Raw genomic sequence first — 17360 nt, 5'->3', positions numbered from 1 at the left:
TAATTTTCTGAAAAGTCGTTTGTCGTTACGGTCAATCGTTGTCGCTGCAGTGTGTCTTGGCCTTAATACTAATAGTCTTAATGTTTGATTTGACCTAATAACTTCACTTCAACACCGTCCAATACACCGCTGAAACACATAGCGCGCACGCCATTGTGCATGCACAAATACACAGTGATATACAGAAAGTAAGAAAGAGTCCGCACAGAAATTCCAGAATGCTCCAATCATTTCACAACACTAGAGACGAAATGCACGTCCAACGGCCATGATATTGGCATCTGTGTGTAGCTGAATGGTCACATAGCAGAATATACGTCTTGCAACCTGGTACCACATACTTTACCCAGAATTATATGAGAAATTCTGCTCGAATTTGCCGCAAATTTCCCATGAAGCCGATTCGTAAATGGGATAAGTACATGAGCAATTAATGGCGGCGCATTGCATTCTGGGAGCAATTCTGCTGCAATTCTGCTCCCAGAATGCAATGCGCCACCAGTAACTATGAAGTGGCTTATTATTGTATCTAGCTCTACTGGTGCAGCCCATTCTCTCCCAACTACAGTGCCAGCGAAAAAAATACACGGGAGCGGCGAGCGATTTCGCTCCCGTCAGCTTTCAAAGCGCTCTGGTAACAACAATTACGAGAGCGAAAATTTTGGAAGCTACGAGAAAAAATCGCTCCCGTGCCGCCGGCAGCGTTACGACCCGTTCCTCAACGTAGACAGCTAGGGTATCCAAAACATCTAGAGCTGCATGAACTCCCTCAACGCATGATTCGCCACACGAACAAAAACTCGCAACAGTCTAAGAAATCAATGTGTTTTTATGACCGCGTAACAATAAGTTTATATATCGCAGGGGTTATTGTGGGAAGTTAGGGCACGACCAGTGACACCTGACACGCACGTAATCAAAGCTGTTTTCTGAATTCGTCACGTAGAAAGTGAACTGTTTTTATTCAGGTAGATATTTAGAAGAAATGTAAACTGTATATACAGGGATGGGAATCTTCCGCGGAAATCCGCGGATTTCACAGTCCCAGGGTCGATTTTGTGAAACGTCTAAATCCGTTGAGAAAATTTTAGGTGGGGGGGGGGTTAGTATGTACACATTTTCATTTTACAGTCCAACAGTACCTTCATTTAATAACATTGTAATATACAGCAGGCTGTAACATTGTAATCCCATTATGCAATGATAGCATATTTGCAAGCGCCAGCATAAATGTGATGTGTATTGTATCAAGCGAACCAGACAATGCGTCTAGACAATACGCCTGTCTGCAGTGTAAGTACTGTGGAGGCGTATGTAAAATGATGAAGGCCTTGTATACCACAGCTTGAGTGTGCAAAATAAATCGAAACGGAATTCATTTCGAGCAGTGTTTTCATGCATTTGACCACTAAATATGGTGAGATTAATTGAGAAGGCAGACACATCTACCATAGCAGAGATCGACAAAGATGTGAGGAACAAGTTTCGCTGGGCTTGGTTAGAAAAATCTGTCACACAGACTCACACTGATTGTCAAAATCGGGAGGAAAACTGAAGAGGTGACGGAGCGGTTGAACGACTATGTCGGAAAGTGCGATGTAGCTGGAAAGGCACAGTGTTTGTACTGCAGTGAATTTGAAACTGCCTGGACAATGAACATCTTATATTATATAAAGGTTAGCCTTTGGGACAGTGTGGAAGTGTACATTAAAATAATTTAGTTTGCAGAATGTAAGTAAATTTTTGTATTGATTATTAATTCTGGTGTTATGATAATGACAGTGCAAGTTATACTCCCTGCAGTGTACTGTAATATGCTCTGTAACAATTCTGTTCTGTATGTGTCTCCTAATGCAATTTTATGCCTTGTAAGTTGTGAAAATTCAAAAACTTCCTGAATCCCCTGACCAGCTAGGCTTCGCCCTGGACCTGGCCGCCCCCCGCTACCCTCCCCGCACCCCCCCCCGCTGACCCCGGCATTTTCAGCTGAAAACCCAAATTTTCTGCCATCTCTGTTATAACTAGAAGGATTCTAGTAACTGGTGTGGGAATGTGCGGCAGCAATGATAGATCTATGCCATGGGGTACCGTCGAGGGGAAAGAAGAACAAACGGAAAGGAAAAACAATCTTACCCAGAAGCTGCCCCCGACAATTCTAGAGATTGAAAATTATTTGACCAACTCTAATTAAGTTTAACATCAAGAGTTAATGAAGACACTATTGTCGTCATTAAACTCCTTGTTATGCGTATTGCTGCTTTTATTTCCAATGGTTATCTTATACTACTATTTTGATTACTCACTGCTACGTAACATAAGCTGACACCAAATGTGTTGTGCAAGGTTCCACCAAACCCGTGGGCAGGTCTACCTTGCCCGGGGCAGGTAGCTCTGAAAATTGCACTTCCTGTTCGGGCCAAGCCCAACGTTGTTTTTTTGAATGGCTAGCACATAACGAGATCTTGAATTAAACAAAACAATTGCGAATGAGACAATCAGTGCATGCAGTGCATACTTTGTACACAACATGCATTCAGCAACATGTAAACCGCGCCTCCGGTTTTTGTCACCATAGGAAGTAATTTACCTCGCGATTTCGCCAAAGCATAATCTTGACTTTTGTTTGAAACACCTTTACGATAATTAGACACAATTTCTGAGAACATTATTAGAGTCGGTTGCATCAAAATGATGAAAAATTTTAACAAAATATGCTATGAAAAAGCTAGCTCTGGCAAGCTTTAAAATAGCTCCCGTAAACAAATTACGAGAGCTCTTTTTTTCATACAAAATCAAAAAAGGAGCTCTCGTAATAAAAAAAGTATTTTTTAGGCTGTACAGTGCTATACACGTTATAATACTGGGTATAGTATTAGTAATAATATATATATACTCTTAGCTCCAAGAAACGGTCGTACATCAAGAGACCGTGTACATATTGACCGTTGACCGTTGTATATGTGTATATTGATGTTAGTCACACAGCCTGGTGACAGTCGGGCTAATATACTCTAAGACTAAGCTAATAGCTATGTCAGGAAGCTGAGAAAAATGTTGACAGCATGGCTGGCAAGGCTGTCGTCCTTGAACATTTAAAAAAATGCTGTAGCCGGCAAACATAAATCTGTATTTCTTTAACTGGGCCAGATGTAAATTCACTTTTAAGTCACAATAACTTGACCATATTGGCCCTTTAATAAAGGCTTTTCTTTATTGAACGCATATATACGAACACACGACTAAATTGCACATGCATGTTGGTGCTCCTACTTGCAGGGAGAGGTAAACGGTGCCTTGGTGGGCGGGCAAATTAATTCAATTATTGTGTTAAATTACCTTCCAACGTATTACTGTAACGATTATGTATATCTTGTTGTGTTTCAGTCATAATAAATAATATTTATACTAGAAGTTGTGAGTTGACGTACTTTCTCCTTACAGCTACTCAGGGGTAGAACTTAACTTTTGAACACGAGTCAACGGTCTCCTACCCTCAAAAAGAAGGAGTCCGCGGCAAAAATGAGCGGAGTTCGCAGCTCTGAAGTTAAAAATTATAGATATTAACAATAACGCATACAGTGCTTATTGGTTTAAGATTCATGCAGTTGCCCACAATCTGCCAAGTTTTCTTTGGACATTAGCTGAAAAAATACGCGTTATCTCCGGAGGCGCGATGCTTGGCAACAAAATGTTCTAGGAGTCGCATGAGACTCCCCTGCCATACTACAGTAAAAACCCGCGTATAAAAACATATATTCTTAAGAACATGTTAGGCTAAAAATTTCCCATTTAGACCCCTTTACATACAGGCAACCTGTCATTTAGTGCTAAGATTTTAAAGTAGGTCCTATAACTTTTTCCAGTGCAGATGAAGAACTTCAAAAGGAATCACAGGTAAAATAAAAAATGCATGAGGCTAACAATATCGAGCAAATAACAATGCCAAATGCCAATGCCATGCCAATGCTGCAACCAATAACAATTACATATCATTATAATATAATATTATTATATATCTATATATATCATACTAATATTATCTCAACCAATAAAAACACAAGACATGGCAACAACTAAACTTCTCCATATAGACACCTCTACACAATAACACTCCACTGTACTCCGGTAACACATGCATCACCAGTCCCCTAAGCCGCGCGCTAGCGCCGGTTTCAGCTAGTAACATATTAAAAGTAGAAACAATTACAGAACCTATTAAGAACCTCTTTGAGCCTAATTTTTCAGTAGCTACACCATTTATATACAGAACATGTTGAGGCTAACTTGGAAAAATCTATGTTCTTATACGCGGGGTTTTACTGTATGTCAAATCAGGGAGTTCGACAGTAAATCAGGGAGTATTTGACTCCGGGGCTCCCGTTAATTTCGCACCCTGGCTACTAGTCCATAGCTCAACACCAACACCATACAACCCATGTGGTGGCAGAGGAAAACCGTCCACCCTCCTTGGGAAAAAGTTGGTCTGGTGTATGTACAGTTTGTCTCAGGTCAGAGTGAACCCAATTGATGCAGATTTTAACCGTTCGGGTGAATCACTAGTGATAATAGAGTTTGGTAAAGAGTTCTAGTTAATGACAGACCATGGTCTATAAGAGTTTTTGAAGATATTTGTATACAATATCAATACAACTTTTGTCATTACTACCAGCAGATCCCATCTGTTAGTGAGCCAGGAAGTGACGTGGGCTGAAAAAAAGGCAAGGAAGCGATTCACATCTATCTAGCAGGAGACACAGCAATAGGAATGTCACAACGCGGTGTCCCAGCAGGTCCTAGGACCTCGCTGGGAGACAAGATGCGACAGATGACAGAGCAGCAACGTTTGATAGAACAGAGGAAGCAAGAGATAGAGAGAAAGCTGGAGCAGTCGCCGGCGCAGCATCCAAACAAGCAGCCCATCGTGACGGGAAAGATGTGAGTTTCCTTATTCACTCACCTTATGTTAACACGTTCGCCGCGGATCCACGAGTCAGCTCGTGGGAACAATCAAAATGCATCCCCGCGGATCCACGAGTCAGCTCGTGGATAGATTATTGGATTTTGTTACTCTGATTTCCAACAGATGGCAGGCATTACCTACCAAGAAATTAAACAGGGACAGTCTATATTTATATTACTCCAGTCTTACATGAACTAAAGAATACAATGCTTTACCGTTGATTCGAACGTGAAAAATATTTTATGTAGTTTTGGAATGCGACTTAGAAATTATAAGCAGTTGCTCCTGTTGTGATATTGTATATAATTTATGATGTAGGGATGGGCGATATATTGAAACTTGTACGGGTAAAACAGATGAAAAGTTTGAGAGACAGTCCAGCGTGTCAGGGAGGTTGAGAATGAGAGCTGGAAAGATTGCGCAGAAAAGAAGAACATCTAGAGATAATCAATGCACTTACATTGCTAACAACAATATGTCTACACGCCTCAGGTGTAGGCTTCATCCTCACACCAAGTGGCAGATAATTAAATTGATTTTAAAATTCTAAATGTGATACATAACTTTATATGTAAGCAGACGTTGCAATTTCAAGCTATCGTCGTACTACCAAAGCGTAGCACTTGAGCGGCCATCGCAGGCAGGACGCCGATAGCTTGAAATTGCAACGTCTGCTTACATATAAAGTTATATATGGCATTTAGTTAATTATCTGCCACTTGTAAATGATAATGTTGCAAATTACATAAAAGGGTGTACGTCTGCTGTCGATCCACAGGTTCGGAGCAAAGCGGCAAAAGGTCTCTGCGATGCCACAGGATCTTCCTTTAGCTGGCATCCACATCCCACCGCCTCCCCCAATCCAAGGTCCAGCCGAGCCGGCGGCGCAGAGCAAGGTTGTCCCGTTCCAAAATGACGGCAGTTTTCTCGAGACATTCAAGAAGATGTACGGTGGTGCAAAAGAAGGTGAGCGGTGGCAATCTCTCTCTTACCTTGCACGTTTGTGTGTGTCTGATGCTTCTGGGATAAAACCAGTGCCATACATTTCCTCTATTGCATTCAGTGCTAGAATCATCCTAGCTTAGCAACTAATCGGGATAACTGTTTACGTACCGTGCGGCTGTCGTAACACAGAGAAGTTTGAGCAGAAGCACAATTTCAATATATACAATATGTAATGTATAATATATATACATAATTCCAATACAAGTACATGTACTGAAGACAGTCTTTTTCATGGAGAAAAAATCTGATAAATGCAATAGTGTTTAGCAGTTAAAATAATAAAATTTAGGAGTGATACAGTACAAAGCCTGTATTTGCTGATCATGTTTTTTTAAATCTATTTCAGAAGCTTGTCCAGCAGCTCCTGTAAGCAGCAAAACTATTCCTCTAGGTAAGATCGCTATGGTCACCCTTAAGTAGAGTAGTAGAGTAGCCTGTGGGCTAACGCTCCATTAGGAGTGTTCCCAACTTTGATATCATTAATGATTAATGATTAATGATTGATAATCCTAACCCTAATCCTAACCCTAACCTAAATGACATTAAACCACAAACTAATATATGACCATATATATATATTATATGTTATTATGACCATTAATGACATTAAAGTTGGGAACACTCCTAATGGAGTATCACCCCAAATGTGTTAACAACACATAATAAATACACAGCACACAATAATAACACCTGTTTTTTTATGACTTACCGCAAGTTAGGTTTAACATATAGTATTTTATAAAACTTTAGGGCCAAGGGAATCTCAGACAGAATTCCTAACATCACAGCAGCGGTAAGTAAATCTCACCAGTAATAGATGAAAATGTCTTTCTTTAAATGAAATCTCTTATTGAAGTCTTTACTGCTAGTATTACATATGTACAGATATGTTTTTGTAATATTAAGGTTCATCCTCACAGATGTTTCCTGTGGTCCTGGATTGTGTATAATAACCTGTCCTAAAACTTGTGCGTAACAATATGGTTGTTGTTGGCATTGATGTGAATAGGTCCGGTGAAGTGAAACTGACTGATGTATTTGATTTGGAGGATGAGAGCTCTGATGTTGCCGCTGATGGTCGCTCAGCTAAAAGGAAAGGTAAGCCACAGGAAAATTGCAACAGTTGCTAGGGATAACAAATAGTTTGTGTAGAATTGCCAGATATTATCTATGCTTTATAGAAAGGCCAGCTTGCTTGCTATATATTCAAACATTACCATTGTTTGCTGGTAGTGATATGCAGTGGCTGATCAGTCAGTACACAAGACCTAGTAATACCATGCAAAAGCTAGATATGCTACGTAATAAGTGGTAATGTCATGTAATGGCTCATAATGCTACATAATGGCTAGTAATCTCATATGATAGCTCGTAACACCAGTTAATATCTGATAAGAAACAGTAGTTTTCTCTCATCAATCATCACAAACACGATGCCCAAAATTGTGTGCTACTCTGGCACTCCGTTGCCCAGGTTCGATCCGTACTAGTGCAATAGATCCACCCTAAGATTTTCTTGCTCTGCGTCTATATCGGCACGCAAAACACCAGCGGGCTCTCCTACTGCTAAATGGCAGTTGGAGGGTTTTCGTGCATAGGCAAGCGAGGAAGAAACGATGGTAGGCAGTATTGCGATTTCGACAGCGCGGTCAAGGATCAAGTACTTAAAAAGTGCTTCTAGTCTCTCCACTAGAGGACGGTGAGCTCCGTGGTATCATTGACAAGCTGGCCGAGTTTGTGGCGGAGGGTGGAGCAGAGGTAGAGGAGGCAGCCGTAAAGAGCAACAGAGACAACCCGGCATTCTGGTAAGCGTTACCCCTGTCACATTCAGTGAATGGATGGCTGCGTCATGTTAATTTCTGAAAGTGGAACAGTGAAATTAGGTGCTGTCTCCTTGTAAATTGTTGCAGGGGTGTGCACTCATCTCCGTCATAGACTGTCTTTGAAATATCAGGGGAAGTCGCCCTCAATATTAAGCACCATCAGATTCTGCTAACTGCAATTGATGCTGTTTACACCAGTGATGTGAAACTACCTCATGTTGTTAGAGTGGAACAGCCTATAGTTTGTTAATGTTCAAATAAAATACCAGTCTTTGGAGCAGGGTATTAGCCAGGAATGAGTATTGTGGGAGTGCAGAAACAATATTTGGGAGTGCAATTTTTTTGTATGTGTGTCAATGTACACGGCTTTAGATCAATATTTTAGGCCGTGCTACACATTTTTGGCCGTGCAGTTTCAAAACTGACCGTGCAAATCACGGCTGCACGGCTCGCTGGCTAATACGTTGCTTTGGAGATTAAATTCATTTTTTCTTACACTTTATTGTTTTTTTGCAATCATGCCGTGCTTTCAATTGAATTTTGTTTGCTGATTCCAGGTTCTTGTATGAAGAGAATAGTAGAGCTCACAAGTATTATAGGCAAAAGGTTGAAGAACTGAAGGAAGAGAAAGGTAACTAGTTATGGAATCGTGGATAAAATATGCAATGATTACTACATATTATTCAATTAATACTCCATGTATATCTCTTAGGCTATCATGTGAAATTTACAGCTATGGTCTGTAACAAAAATTATTAAACATGCAATCATTCTGTGAGAAGGTACTTCCATTAGGCTATTTATTTCCATCATTAAAGGCCTCAAGAAAAAGCGGAGAAGTCGATGGGGAGAATCGGAAGGAAATAGCGACCTGGCTCCCCCTGGTGTCGCTAGCATAAGCGGTGGGTATGCTAATGACTTGTATGATAAACCAAGTTTGTTTAGGAACTGTGCCCAATTAGGCCGTGATCACTTAAACCGATCAATTGCTGCTTCTTCATAACCTCAGGTCTGCCGGGGCTTACGGATTTGTCAGTCTGCAAACTATGCACTATCAAATTTGAGGTAGCAGTGCCACGACTATGACCTGAAGGGTGCAGCACCTGTCTGTGGTACATGTTCTACACAAAGCGTACAGTGCTAAAAAACAATTGTGCGACTTAATCTTTTGACCTTTGTTTTGCCGTAGCGGAAACCAAAGAAAAATCAAATTTAGCGTTACTTCCTCGAAAACATATTGATTACCAGTGATTATCGATAGTGTCGTGATAAACACCGAAACTGGTCCATACTGTGGGTTTGCATTGTGTCTGCTGTACACTGTGGGTAAACCAAAACGGAACGTGTTTAAATGTGAAAAATTATAATGGGATGCATTAATATTCACTCCTGATAGCACTAGGGGCAGAGGCAGCAGCAGCAGCAGCAGCAGCAGCAGCAGTGGTACCACCACCCCCGGCCCATCCGTGGAGCGTCGGTGCACGAGGGTTCAGCATTCCGGCACACGTCAACATGGTCGGCAGTTCAGAACTGTCTGACGCCCAGCGGCGGCAGATCTGGGAGCAGCAGCAGGTACCTGACCATTCCTACCGTGAGCGGAATTCACGATTTCTACTCTTGATAACATGCTTGTGTAATTTATTGGTTAATAATACACATACACAAGCACTCACACGCACAAGCACACCTACACAGATGCAGATAGGCAGGTAATAGAAAGTTCATGCCTAGAGTTAGCTTTAATGTGCTTAGACAGAATGAAATGCTCTGAAGGGAGAGAAGTAATGGAAAATTTGTGAAAGGATGAAACTTCGATACAGACAAAATGAAGCTTTACGATTAGCGACAGAACAACAGCGTTAAAAGCTGCGCGGACAGAATGATATGCTCTGACAAGCAGTAGCAGTGGCCGAGAAGCGAGTGAGTGAAGTTTCTGCTGGCTTCTGCGTAGATGAGCAAGCTGTTTGAGCAAATGAAGGCGCGGAAGAAGGCCCTGGAGGATGCGGCGCGGCAGGGCAAGCCCCGGTACGAGTACGACTCTGACGAGGAGGTCGACGGTGGAACGTGGGAGCACAAGCGCCGCATGGTGGAGATGGAGGCAACTAAAGGTAAGGTCTGACCAGGCAGTGCCTAGTGTTCTCAACGCGCTTGTAACAGCGCGAGTACACCGCAACGCAACATGATCTGTTGTTATCACGATGTCATATTTCTATTACAGTGATATATTCTCAGTGAACATTGATACATTGTATTAATTCCAAACACCAATGCATTGTACTTCCTGTGGGCACTCGTACAGTGTATTTATAGTGGGCAATGTGGAGTCATCAGCACACTAGTGCTTCATCTGGCAATTTCGGGCCTATAGCAAGCACTAAATTTCGGAAACCATAAGTAAAATTTAATGTTTATAGATGACCACATCACTTTCATTCACTCGTATTTTGATATTGATTCTTGGATGGAAGGGTCATGACCCTGACGGCTGCCAATTAGACATGCCCGTGTGTTTGTGTGTTTGTTTGCACTTGGGTTCTCGCTCTTTCCTGCAGAATACAACACATGGATTACGGACATGAACAGGGGGCGCCACCACATAGGCGACTTTCTGCCTCCGGACGAGCTGAAGAAATTCATGGAGAAATTCACGGTAAGCTTACAGCCAGCTAACACGGTGTCGACCGGATAACCCGCTGGGTCACCCGACTATCCCTGGGTCATCCATTACTTCCAAGTCACTTGCCACCGGGATACCAACTACGTGTAGACCAGTGGTTCTTAACCTTTTTTGAGGCATGGACCCCTTTGAGAATCTGGTGAAAGCTACGGACCCCTCCTGAGAAAAATGCACATAAGCACACAAACACAAAAGTTTGCATACGCCTGGTTCACGGACCCCCTGAAGCCCATCTACGGACCCCAAATGGGTCCATGGACCACAGGTTAAGAAGCCCTGGTGTAGACTGTGACACATCTGGCTGCACACAAAATACAAAAGTAGTATCGTGTTGCAGACGCCAAAAAAGCACACTCAAAAAACACTCAAAATCTATTAAAATAAAGTGTGTTGAAATTTAAAATCTCCATCCTGTGGCAGATGGCCCATCACGTTTCCCCCAACCAAATCTAACAAGTGCTGCCTCTTGGCCGCAATAACCCTGGCAGGTTCGTGAGCTAGTGGTGAGGAGAAGCAATAACTCGCTCTCACGTCGCACGTACCGTTGACAGGCTATCCAGGAAGGAAGGGATCCTGATCTCTCCGACTACAAGGAACACAAGCTGACAGATACGAACGTCGGCTACCAGATGCTTCAGAAGATGGGCTGGGAGGTAGGCAAGGGTCTTGGCTCCGAAGGCAAAGGCATCGTCGATCCCATCAACAAGTACGTATGGCGGTGGTGCAGCATGAGATTATGTTGCTACTCTAACTGCCACCGGTATTGCGGGTAGTGGGTGGGGGGAGATCGAACCATTATTTTGGTTGTAACCCTGAAGAATGGTGTGTCATGCGGTTTGGCCCCGATAGTGAACTGTCCCTAACATTTTGTTTTGGGTATATGAGCGTACAATACTCCTAAGCTTTAGCATCGAGGCATCCATGGTGTTGTGACCCCACAAGCAATGTAGAGGTAATTTCTGCTTCCATGAACAATCGATCAGTACTACACCTTTGAGGTTTGCCATTGAATGTCCGTGTTGATGCTCGGAGTGACATTCTGTCTCGAGCCACAAGCAGAGTTCACATCCATGCATTAGTATTCCAAGACGGTGTAAGCCTCACCGAAGAATCCTATTGTTACGCAGCAATACTGATAGGTATCGCAACGATCGGAAAAATATTCAGAGTACCGTCATGTATTGGCTGTTTGTTGTCACGATTATCCATAAGTGTCCTGTTGCCACGATACGTTCAGGCAATTGTTGTTAACAGTGAGTGAATTGCACGCTGTAGGGGGCAACAGCCCGTGGAAAACATGGGACTGGGGCACAACCGCCCCGATAACCTTGCCCAGGGAGATGACGAGTTTGAAGCCTACCGAAAACGCATGATGCTGTCCTACAGATTCCGACCCAACCCTCTGGTGAGTCACATCTCAATGTTCCTCTCCATCTCACTCCCTCTCCCTATACAGGTCCATCTTCTTCCCTCCCCATTTCCATCTACGTCTCCTTCCCTCTCCACCTCAGTCTCCTTTTTCCATCTCCATTTATGTCTATTTCCATTTACATCTTCCTCTTCATCTCATTCCCTCTCAGTTTCCACCTTCATCTCCTGTCTTTGTCTTGCTCCACATCTCACTCTCCAACTACGGCTCTCTCTCAGTCTCACTCTCCATCTCACTGTGTTGATGTTGAGGCATTCTTAATCCTCGGTGAGATCTGTTGAAGCATACATTTATGCTAACCTCTCAAACTATTAGTTACTATAACTATAGTTATTGTAATCATTGCTATTAAATGTCAGATGCTATTATTCATAATAAATTCATTTTCATTTTTCAATTTTACCATAAAACCAAAATTTTATTAAAAATTTTCTCTGCTAGTCAGGTGTCCGCAAGTCGGGTCCACAAGTCATCCTATGTTGTGCTGTTTGTTAGATGGCAGCTGTGCTTTACATAACTGTGTCATAACTGTTGTGACTGTGACTGTTAACGATACTCAGTACCGCGTGCTTGGAGCGTAGAGGACCGACACTTCCTCTTTGTTGCAGAACAATCCACGCAGACCCTACTACTAGCCACCGGAGGTAGTCGGGGACTGGCTCGTAATTGCTAGGGGGCACCGGTGCTGTCGCGCGACACCTCCTCGGCTCGTCGCGTCGCGGCTAAGATGTTGTTGTACTCGTCACCCGTCCATCGTTGTATCGACGTGTCGCACCGGCGAGATGAGGTGTGGGGTGAAGTAGGTGGCGGCAGAACACTGCTGTGGCATGACACCACGTGGGAGACTGCGACTTGGTCCTGTGGTAGTGTATGGGCGGTGCACAGTAGATGGGCAAGACTGACGGGCGGACACGTCCACACATACACAGACAGCCACACACAGACGCACGCACGCAGATGCACATATACACACGCACGCACGCAGATGCATATATACACACGCACGCACGCAGATGCATATATACACATGCAAACAGACAGAGATGTGCACACACACACAGACACTCATGGTACCATACATAGACCCACACGCACACACCCTCGCACACACGCAAGTGCGCGCACACATCCACGTGAATGCTATTTCATTGTACAGAGAGCAAGTGAACTGTTACTGTGCTTTATTTTATGCAGGAGTGCAGGCTAAAAATGCTCTGAATCTTCGTTTAACTTCAGAAGATAATGTGGGTCTACGTTCTAGAGACTGAAAACCATAGCCGTAGAGCGATGAAAAATTCCCCGAGGCGTGAACTTGGCTATGTAGTTAGACATAGCAACAACACCTACTATAGTGTACTGTGTATATCAACACAGTCACGATAGCATATCGTAGCATAGTCCTACCTCGTAATGCTAAGGCGGCACTGACGGCAGTAGTGAATTCACGTGTATTGTATGCTCAACTAAGGTAAATGGCACATCATCACCTCTCGCTTTATGTCATCTATCACAAGAGTGCCATCTGTCCCATCTCTATATCTTTCTCATCGGGAGACCTTCTTCCCGGAAACCTGTGCCTGAAGCAACACATTACCTGCAGATATAAGGTGTGCTCACGATAACTACATGTCTATGCTACACCTTACGCGTGTTTTTAAGGTGTTTTTGACGGTTACATGATGATGCCACTGCACCTTACGTGTGTTTTTAAGGTGTTTTCGACTGTTACATGATGATGCCACCGCACCTTACGTGTGTTTTTACAGTGTTTTCGATCCTTACATGATGCCACTGCACCTTACGTGTGTTTTTTAGGTGTTTTTGATTCACACATTAATGCTGACAATATACCCATGTGTTTTTAAGCAAATTTTACTGGTATATGCCGATAGGTCACCTTACATGTTAAAGGTGCTTTCTCTATAATTACTTACTGATAACACACCTTGTGTTGGATGTTTTCACCTAAAATATGCTGATACCACACCTTTGCTGCAGTGAAAAGGAGTTATCACTATAATTGTGTGAAGTTACTACACTTTAAGCGTGTTTCTAAGGTGTATTCCGTATAATTACATGCTGACACTACACTTTCCATGTTTCTAATGCGTTTTCACTATTATAACGTGCGGTATAAACCTGTTTTAAGTGGTTTACTCGATTGCTCGTGTACTCAGCAGAACTGTGACTTTAATGAAGAAATGTGACTTGATAAATAAAGGTGCGTTCTATTCCCTACAGATTTTTTTGTCAAATATGTTCTAGTATCTTATATTCACGTTTTAGTTACAATGTCGTTTATTTATTCTTTTGTTCGAATGGATTAGATATTTACGTATAACGTTGCTAAGGGTTAAATATTGCTCACATCTTTATGTTATGCCCTGCAGTGATCTTATACAATGCGTTATATTACGTACACATAGTCTGCATATACATAAACTCTTGTGCATACATCTGATCAGGATTGAATATAAAAATGAACGTTGTTTTCATATACATGTATTTCAAATCTATTTATATATACAATGCACATATATATATATATACGTATATATATGCTATATATGCGAGTATGATGCAGTGACACCATAACGTAAGCCTCTCGCGTTCGTTCATCAGTTTATATATAACTGAATGTCAACGATGGTTCGACGTAGATTGGACGACGTAGAAAATGTACGTTAATTTCACTAACATGAGGGCGAAGTGTATAGGCCTGAACCATATTATATGGTATTTATGATCGCGGAAGTTATTATTTCTCGCGATAATAAAGTATTCAAATAGCAACGCCTCTATATCAATCAGGAACTCTGATAGGCAAATCAGATTCACACATCCTGTATCACATTGGAAGCAAACATTATACGCACGTACGTGGATTTAATACGAACGTATGCCCGTGCGTGTGTATGTATAAGATTGTAGGAATTCAGATAAGCGCCCTTACGCATGCAAGGTTCCCAGCTAGAAGCAGCGCTAGCGTAACTGATTTGGGTACGCTTTCAGTAAATATAGTTCCGTTTCGAAATATTGTCGTATCGTACACGATGGATCGGCGACAATTTAGAACCTATTTAAAACATCGATTCTCTCATATGCGTCAACCAGGCGTCCCACTGGATACAATTGCGTATAGGCTCGACGCAATGTACTCAGCGCTGCAGGTGCGCATGGTACGAGCGAGTCCATAATAGAAAAATTCTAGATAATTGAAATTATCTATAGAAATTATCCATAACGGAAAATTCTAATAATAGAACTTTTCTATTATGGACTCTTGGTACAATCCATAGATTTGCGCAGTCTTTTGGTATTGCAATTTATTGCGCGTCTATTTATTAAATAGAAATTATCTATAGAAATTATCTATAATAGAAAATTCTAATAATATACATTTTCTATTATCGACTCGGGGTACAATCCATAGATTTGCGCAGTCTTTTGGTAATGCAATTTATTGCGCGTCACTGGGAGCTTCGTGTGTAGGTGGTTCTTCCTTTCAATTGCCCCGGGTTATTGCTAAATCCGAGGAAGGTCTCTCGGACAACTCTCTGAAGTCTGTGCAAGTCGCCAAAACGTCTACGATAAATCCGCTTCACCAAGGCTAAGTAGTATAAGCGATATAGGCAGAGAGAGCTAGACTGGTTGTGTTTACGATGTGGGTGATAAAGCACACAGTCATGTTTTAGTGCGGTCCGAGCCGCGGTATTTTACGGTGCATATATTGCGAAACCCCTAATTGGTCGGCTAGTTATCTGACGTTATCAACCGCATTTCTATTGTACTCGTGTGGTTACATTCGTCACATTGATAAGGGCTAGAGCGTACGTAGTTCTACAAACCACAGCTATCAGTTATTTATATTATATGCTACGATGGGTGTTAGCTTGGTGGAATCCCAGCCGGTGTTTACTGAGTCTCTGCTGAGCTGTCCGTAAATTCTAATCTCATGGACGTGCCACACAGTTGACGCGCTAGACAACGTGCGCACGCGTGTGCTGAGTAAAGGTAAAATTAATGACTCCCCATACACGCGCGCGCGCGTGCATATGTACACTCATAAACGCTCTCCTCTGAAGACAAACGAGCGAACACAACTAGGCTGCGACTACCGATCTGTAAAACGGGAAGAACCTCCGTATCTTGTGCGTGAAATCAACGACTTTACTGCAATTTCTCGCGCAGTATACCAGCGACTTTCAATGTGGTATAATTCTTCGTGGCGACAACGATGACGATACTAGAGCCTATAATTACAGGGGGTCTCGTCGTATCGGCTACGTTGAACTTTTGCTGGTTAGCCAGCAGTTTGGTCGAGCGGCTACTGCTGCTGTCCAAGACATCGCCGCCAATTGCCACCGCTGCTTCTGCCGCCGTTCTGTAAGTATAAGTGATGAACAAGCACGCACGCATGTATGAGATATAAATTTGTGGTTGCATAACACGATAAATATCCTAATTTAGTTTAGATCTTATCAGAAGTACACTATATCAAATATTTATCTCAGGTACTCCGATGTCAATTTTTTTATTTTGTCGTTATCGTTGTTTTTAATCTACGTTAGCCCCTCCCAGGTGGGGTACATGTTCCCTTGATCCCTTAATGTTTATGCATTTTCTCCCTTGTTCCTCATTAATAAAATAACTTAATTGTTCCTTCTTATTAAAAATAATTTCTTTCCCAATTTTCTGAGACTGTTTACAATAAACGTTGAAGTATTTCAGTGTAATTTCAACATAGTATGCTGTAGGGATCATTAGGGTCCACAATAAGTCATTTTTCACTTCAGCCTTCTTCCTTCCTTCTTTAGCGAGGTTCTACTGCACCAAACAAATATGGGGAACAGTGGTAAATATTTTTGGGGATAAAGGGAACTGGAAAATAATTTTCTGGATCGTGGGAACACAAGTTTCTACTCACGTGCTTCTTCACACGTGCCTTCTTCCTTATGTTTTTAACTTGTCCACGATCCAGAAAATTATTTTCCAGTTCCCTTTATCCCCACAAATATTTACCACTGTTCCCCATATTTGTTTGGTGCAGTAGAACCTCGCTAAAGAAGGAAGGAGGAAGGCTGAAGTGAAAAATGACTTATAATTGTGGACCCGTATGGTCCCTACAGCACACTATGTTGAAATTACCCTGAAATACTTCAACGTTTATTGTAAACAGTCTCAGAAAATTGTGAAAGAAATCACAAAGATAAAAAAATCAGACTTCCCTTGTTCCCAAAAATCTAATCAGCAGTTCCCTTGTTCCCAAAAATCTAATCAGCAGTTCTCTTGTTCCCTGAAAACAATTCGACAATATCCCCTGTTCCCTGAAAGTTAACGCTCCTGTTCCCTAAAACCCTTGAGAGGGGCTCCTATGTTGGTCGTTCGGTGTGTGTGTGTGTGTGTGTGTGTGTGTGTGTGTGTGTGTGTGTGTGTGTGTGTGTGTGTGTGTGTGTGTGTGTGTGT

General features: G+C 42.2%; 1 protein-coding gene across 3 annotated transcripts in view; it reads left to right on the top strand.

Moving 5' to 3' along the window:
• The window catches only part of LOC106808221 (SURP and G-patch domain-containing protein 1-like), a 17163-nt gene extending 4387 nt beyond the window's left edge, over nt 1-12776 (top strand). Inside the window, exons 2-15 of one of the 3 annotated variants that reach the window (XM_014810840.1) lie at nt 4673-4935; nt 5739-5926; nt 6312-6356; nt 6716-6758; nt 6975-7063; nt 7659-7770; nt 8346-8419; nt 8607-8690; nt 9185-9360; nt 9740-9896; nt 10341-10438; nt 11017-11171; nt 11741-11870; nt 12503-12776. In XM_014810840.1, coding sequence (XP_014666326.1) covers nt 4766-4935; nt 5739-5926; nt 6312-6356; nt 6716-6758; nt 6975-7063; nt 7659-7770; nt 8346-8419; nt 8607-8690; nt 9185-9360; nt 9740-9896; nt 10341-10438; nt 11017-11171; nt 11741-11870; nt 12503-12529 — 1548 coding nt within the window. In that variant the 5' untranslated portion in view covers nt 4673-4765 and the 3' untranslated portion in view covers nt 12530-12776. Of the gene's footprint in view, nt 1-4669; nt 4936-5738; nt 5927-6311; nt 6357-6715; nt 6759-6974; nt 7064-7646; nt 7771-8345; nt 8420-8606; nt 8691-9184; nt 9361-9739; nt 9897-10340; nt 10439-11016; nt 11172-11740; nt 11871-12502 lie in introns of all 3 variants that reach the window. The other 2 variants (XM_014810838.1, XM_014810839.1) reach the window with 2 other exon arrangements.
• Nucleotides 12777-17360: the final 4584 nt, after the last annotated feature.

This window comes from Priapulus caudatus, unplaced genomic scaffold (assembly GCF_000485595.1).
Source record: "Priapulus caudatus unplaced genomic scaffold, Priapulus_caudatus-5.0.1 Scaffold260, whole genome shotgun sequence".
Taxonomy (NCBI): domain Eukaryota; kingdom Metazoa; phylum Priapulida; class Priapulimorpha; order Priapulimorphida; family Priapulidae; genus Priapulus; species Priapulus caudatus.
The sequence above is the reverse complement of the archived record's forward strand: the minus strand, read 5'-3'. Positions and strand labels throughout refer to the sequence as shown.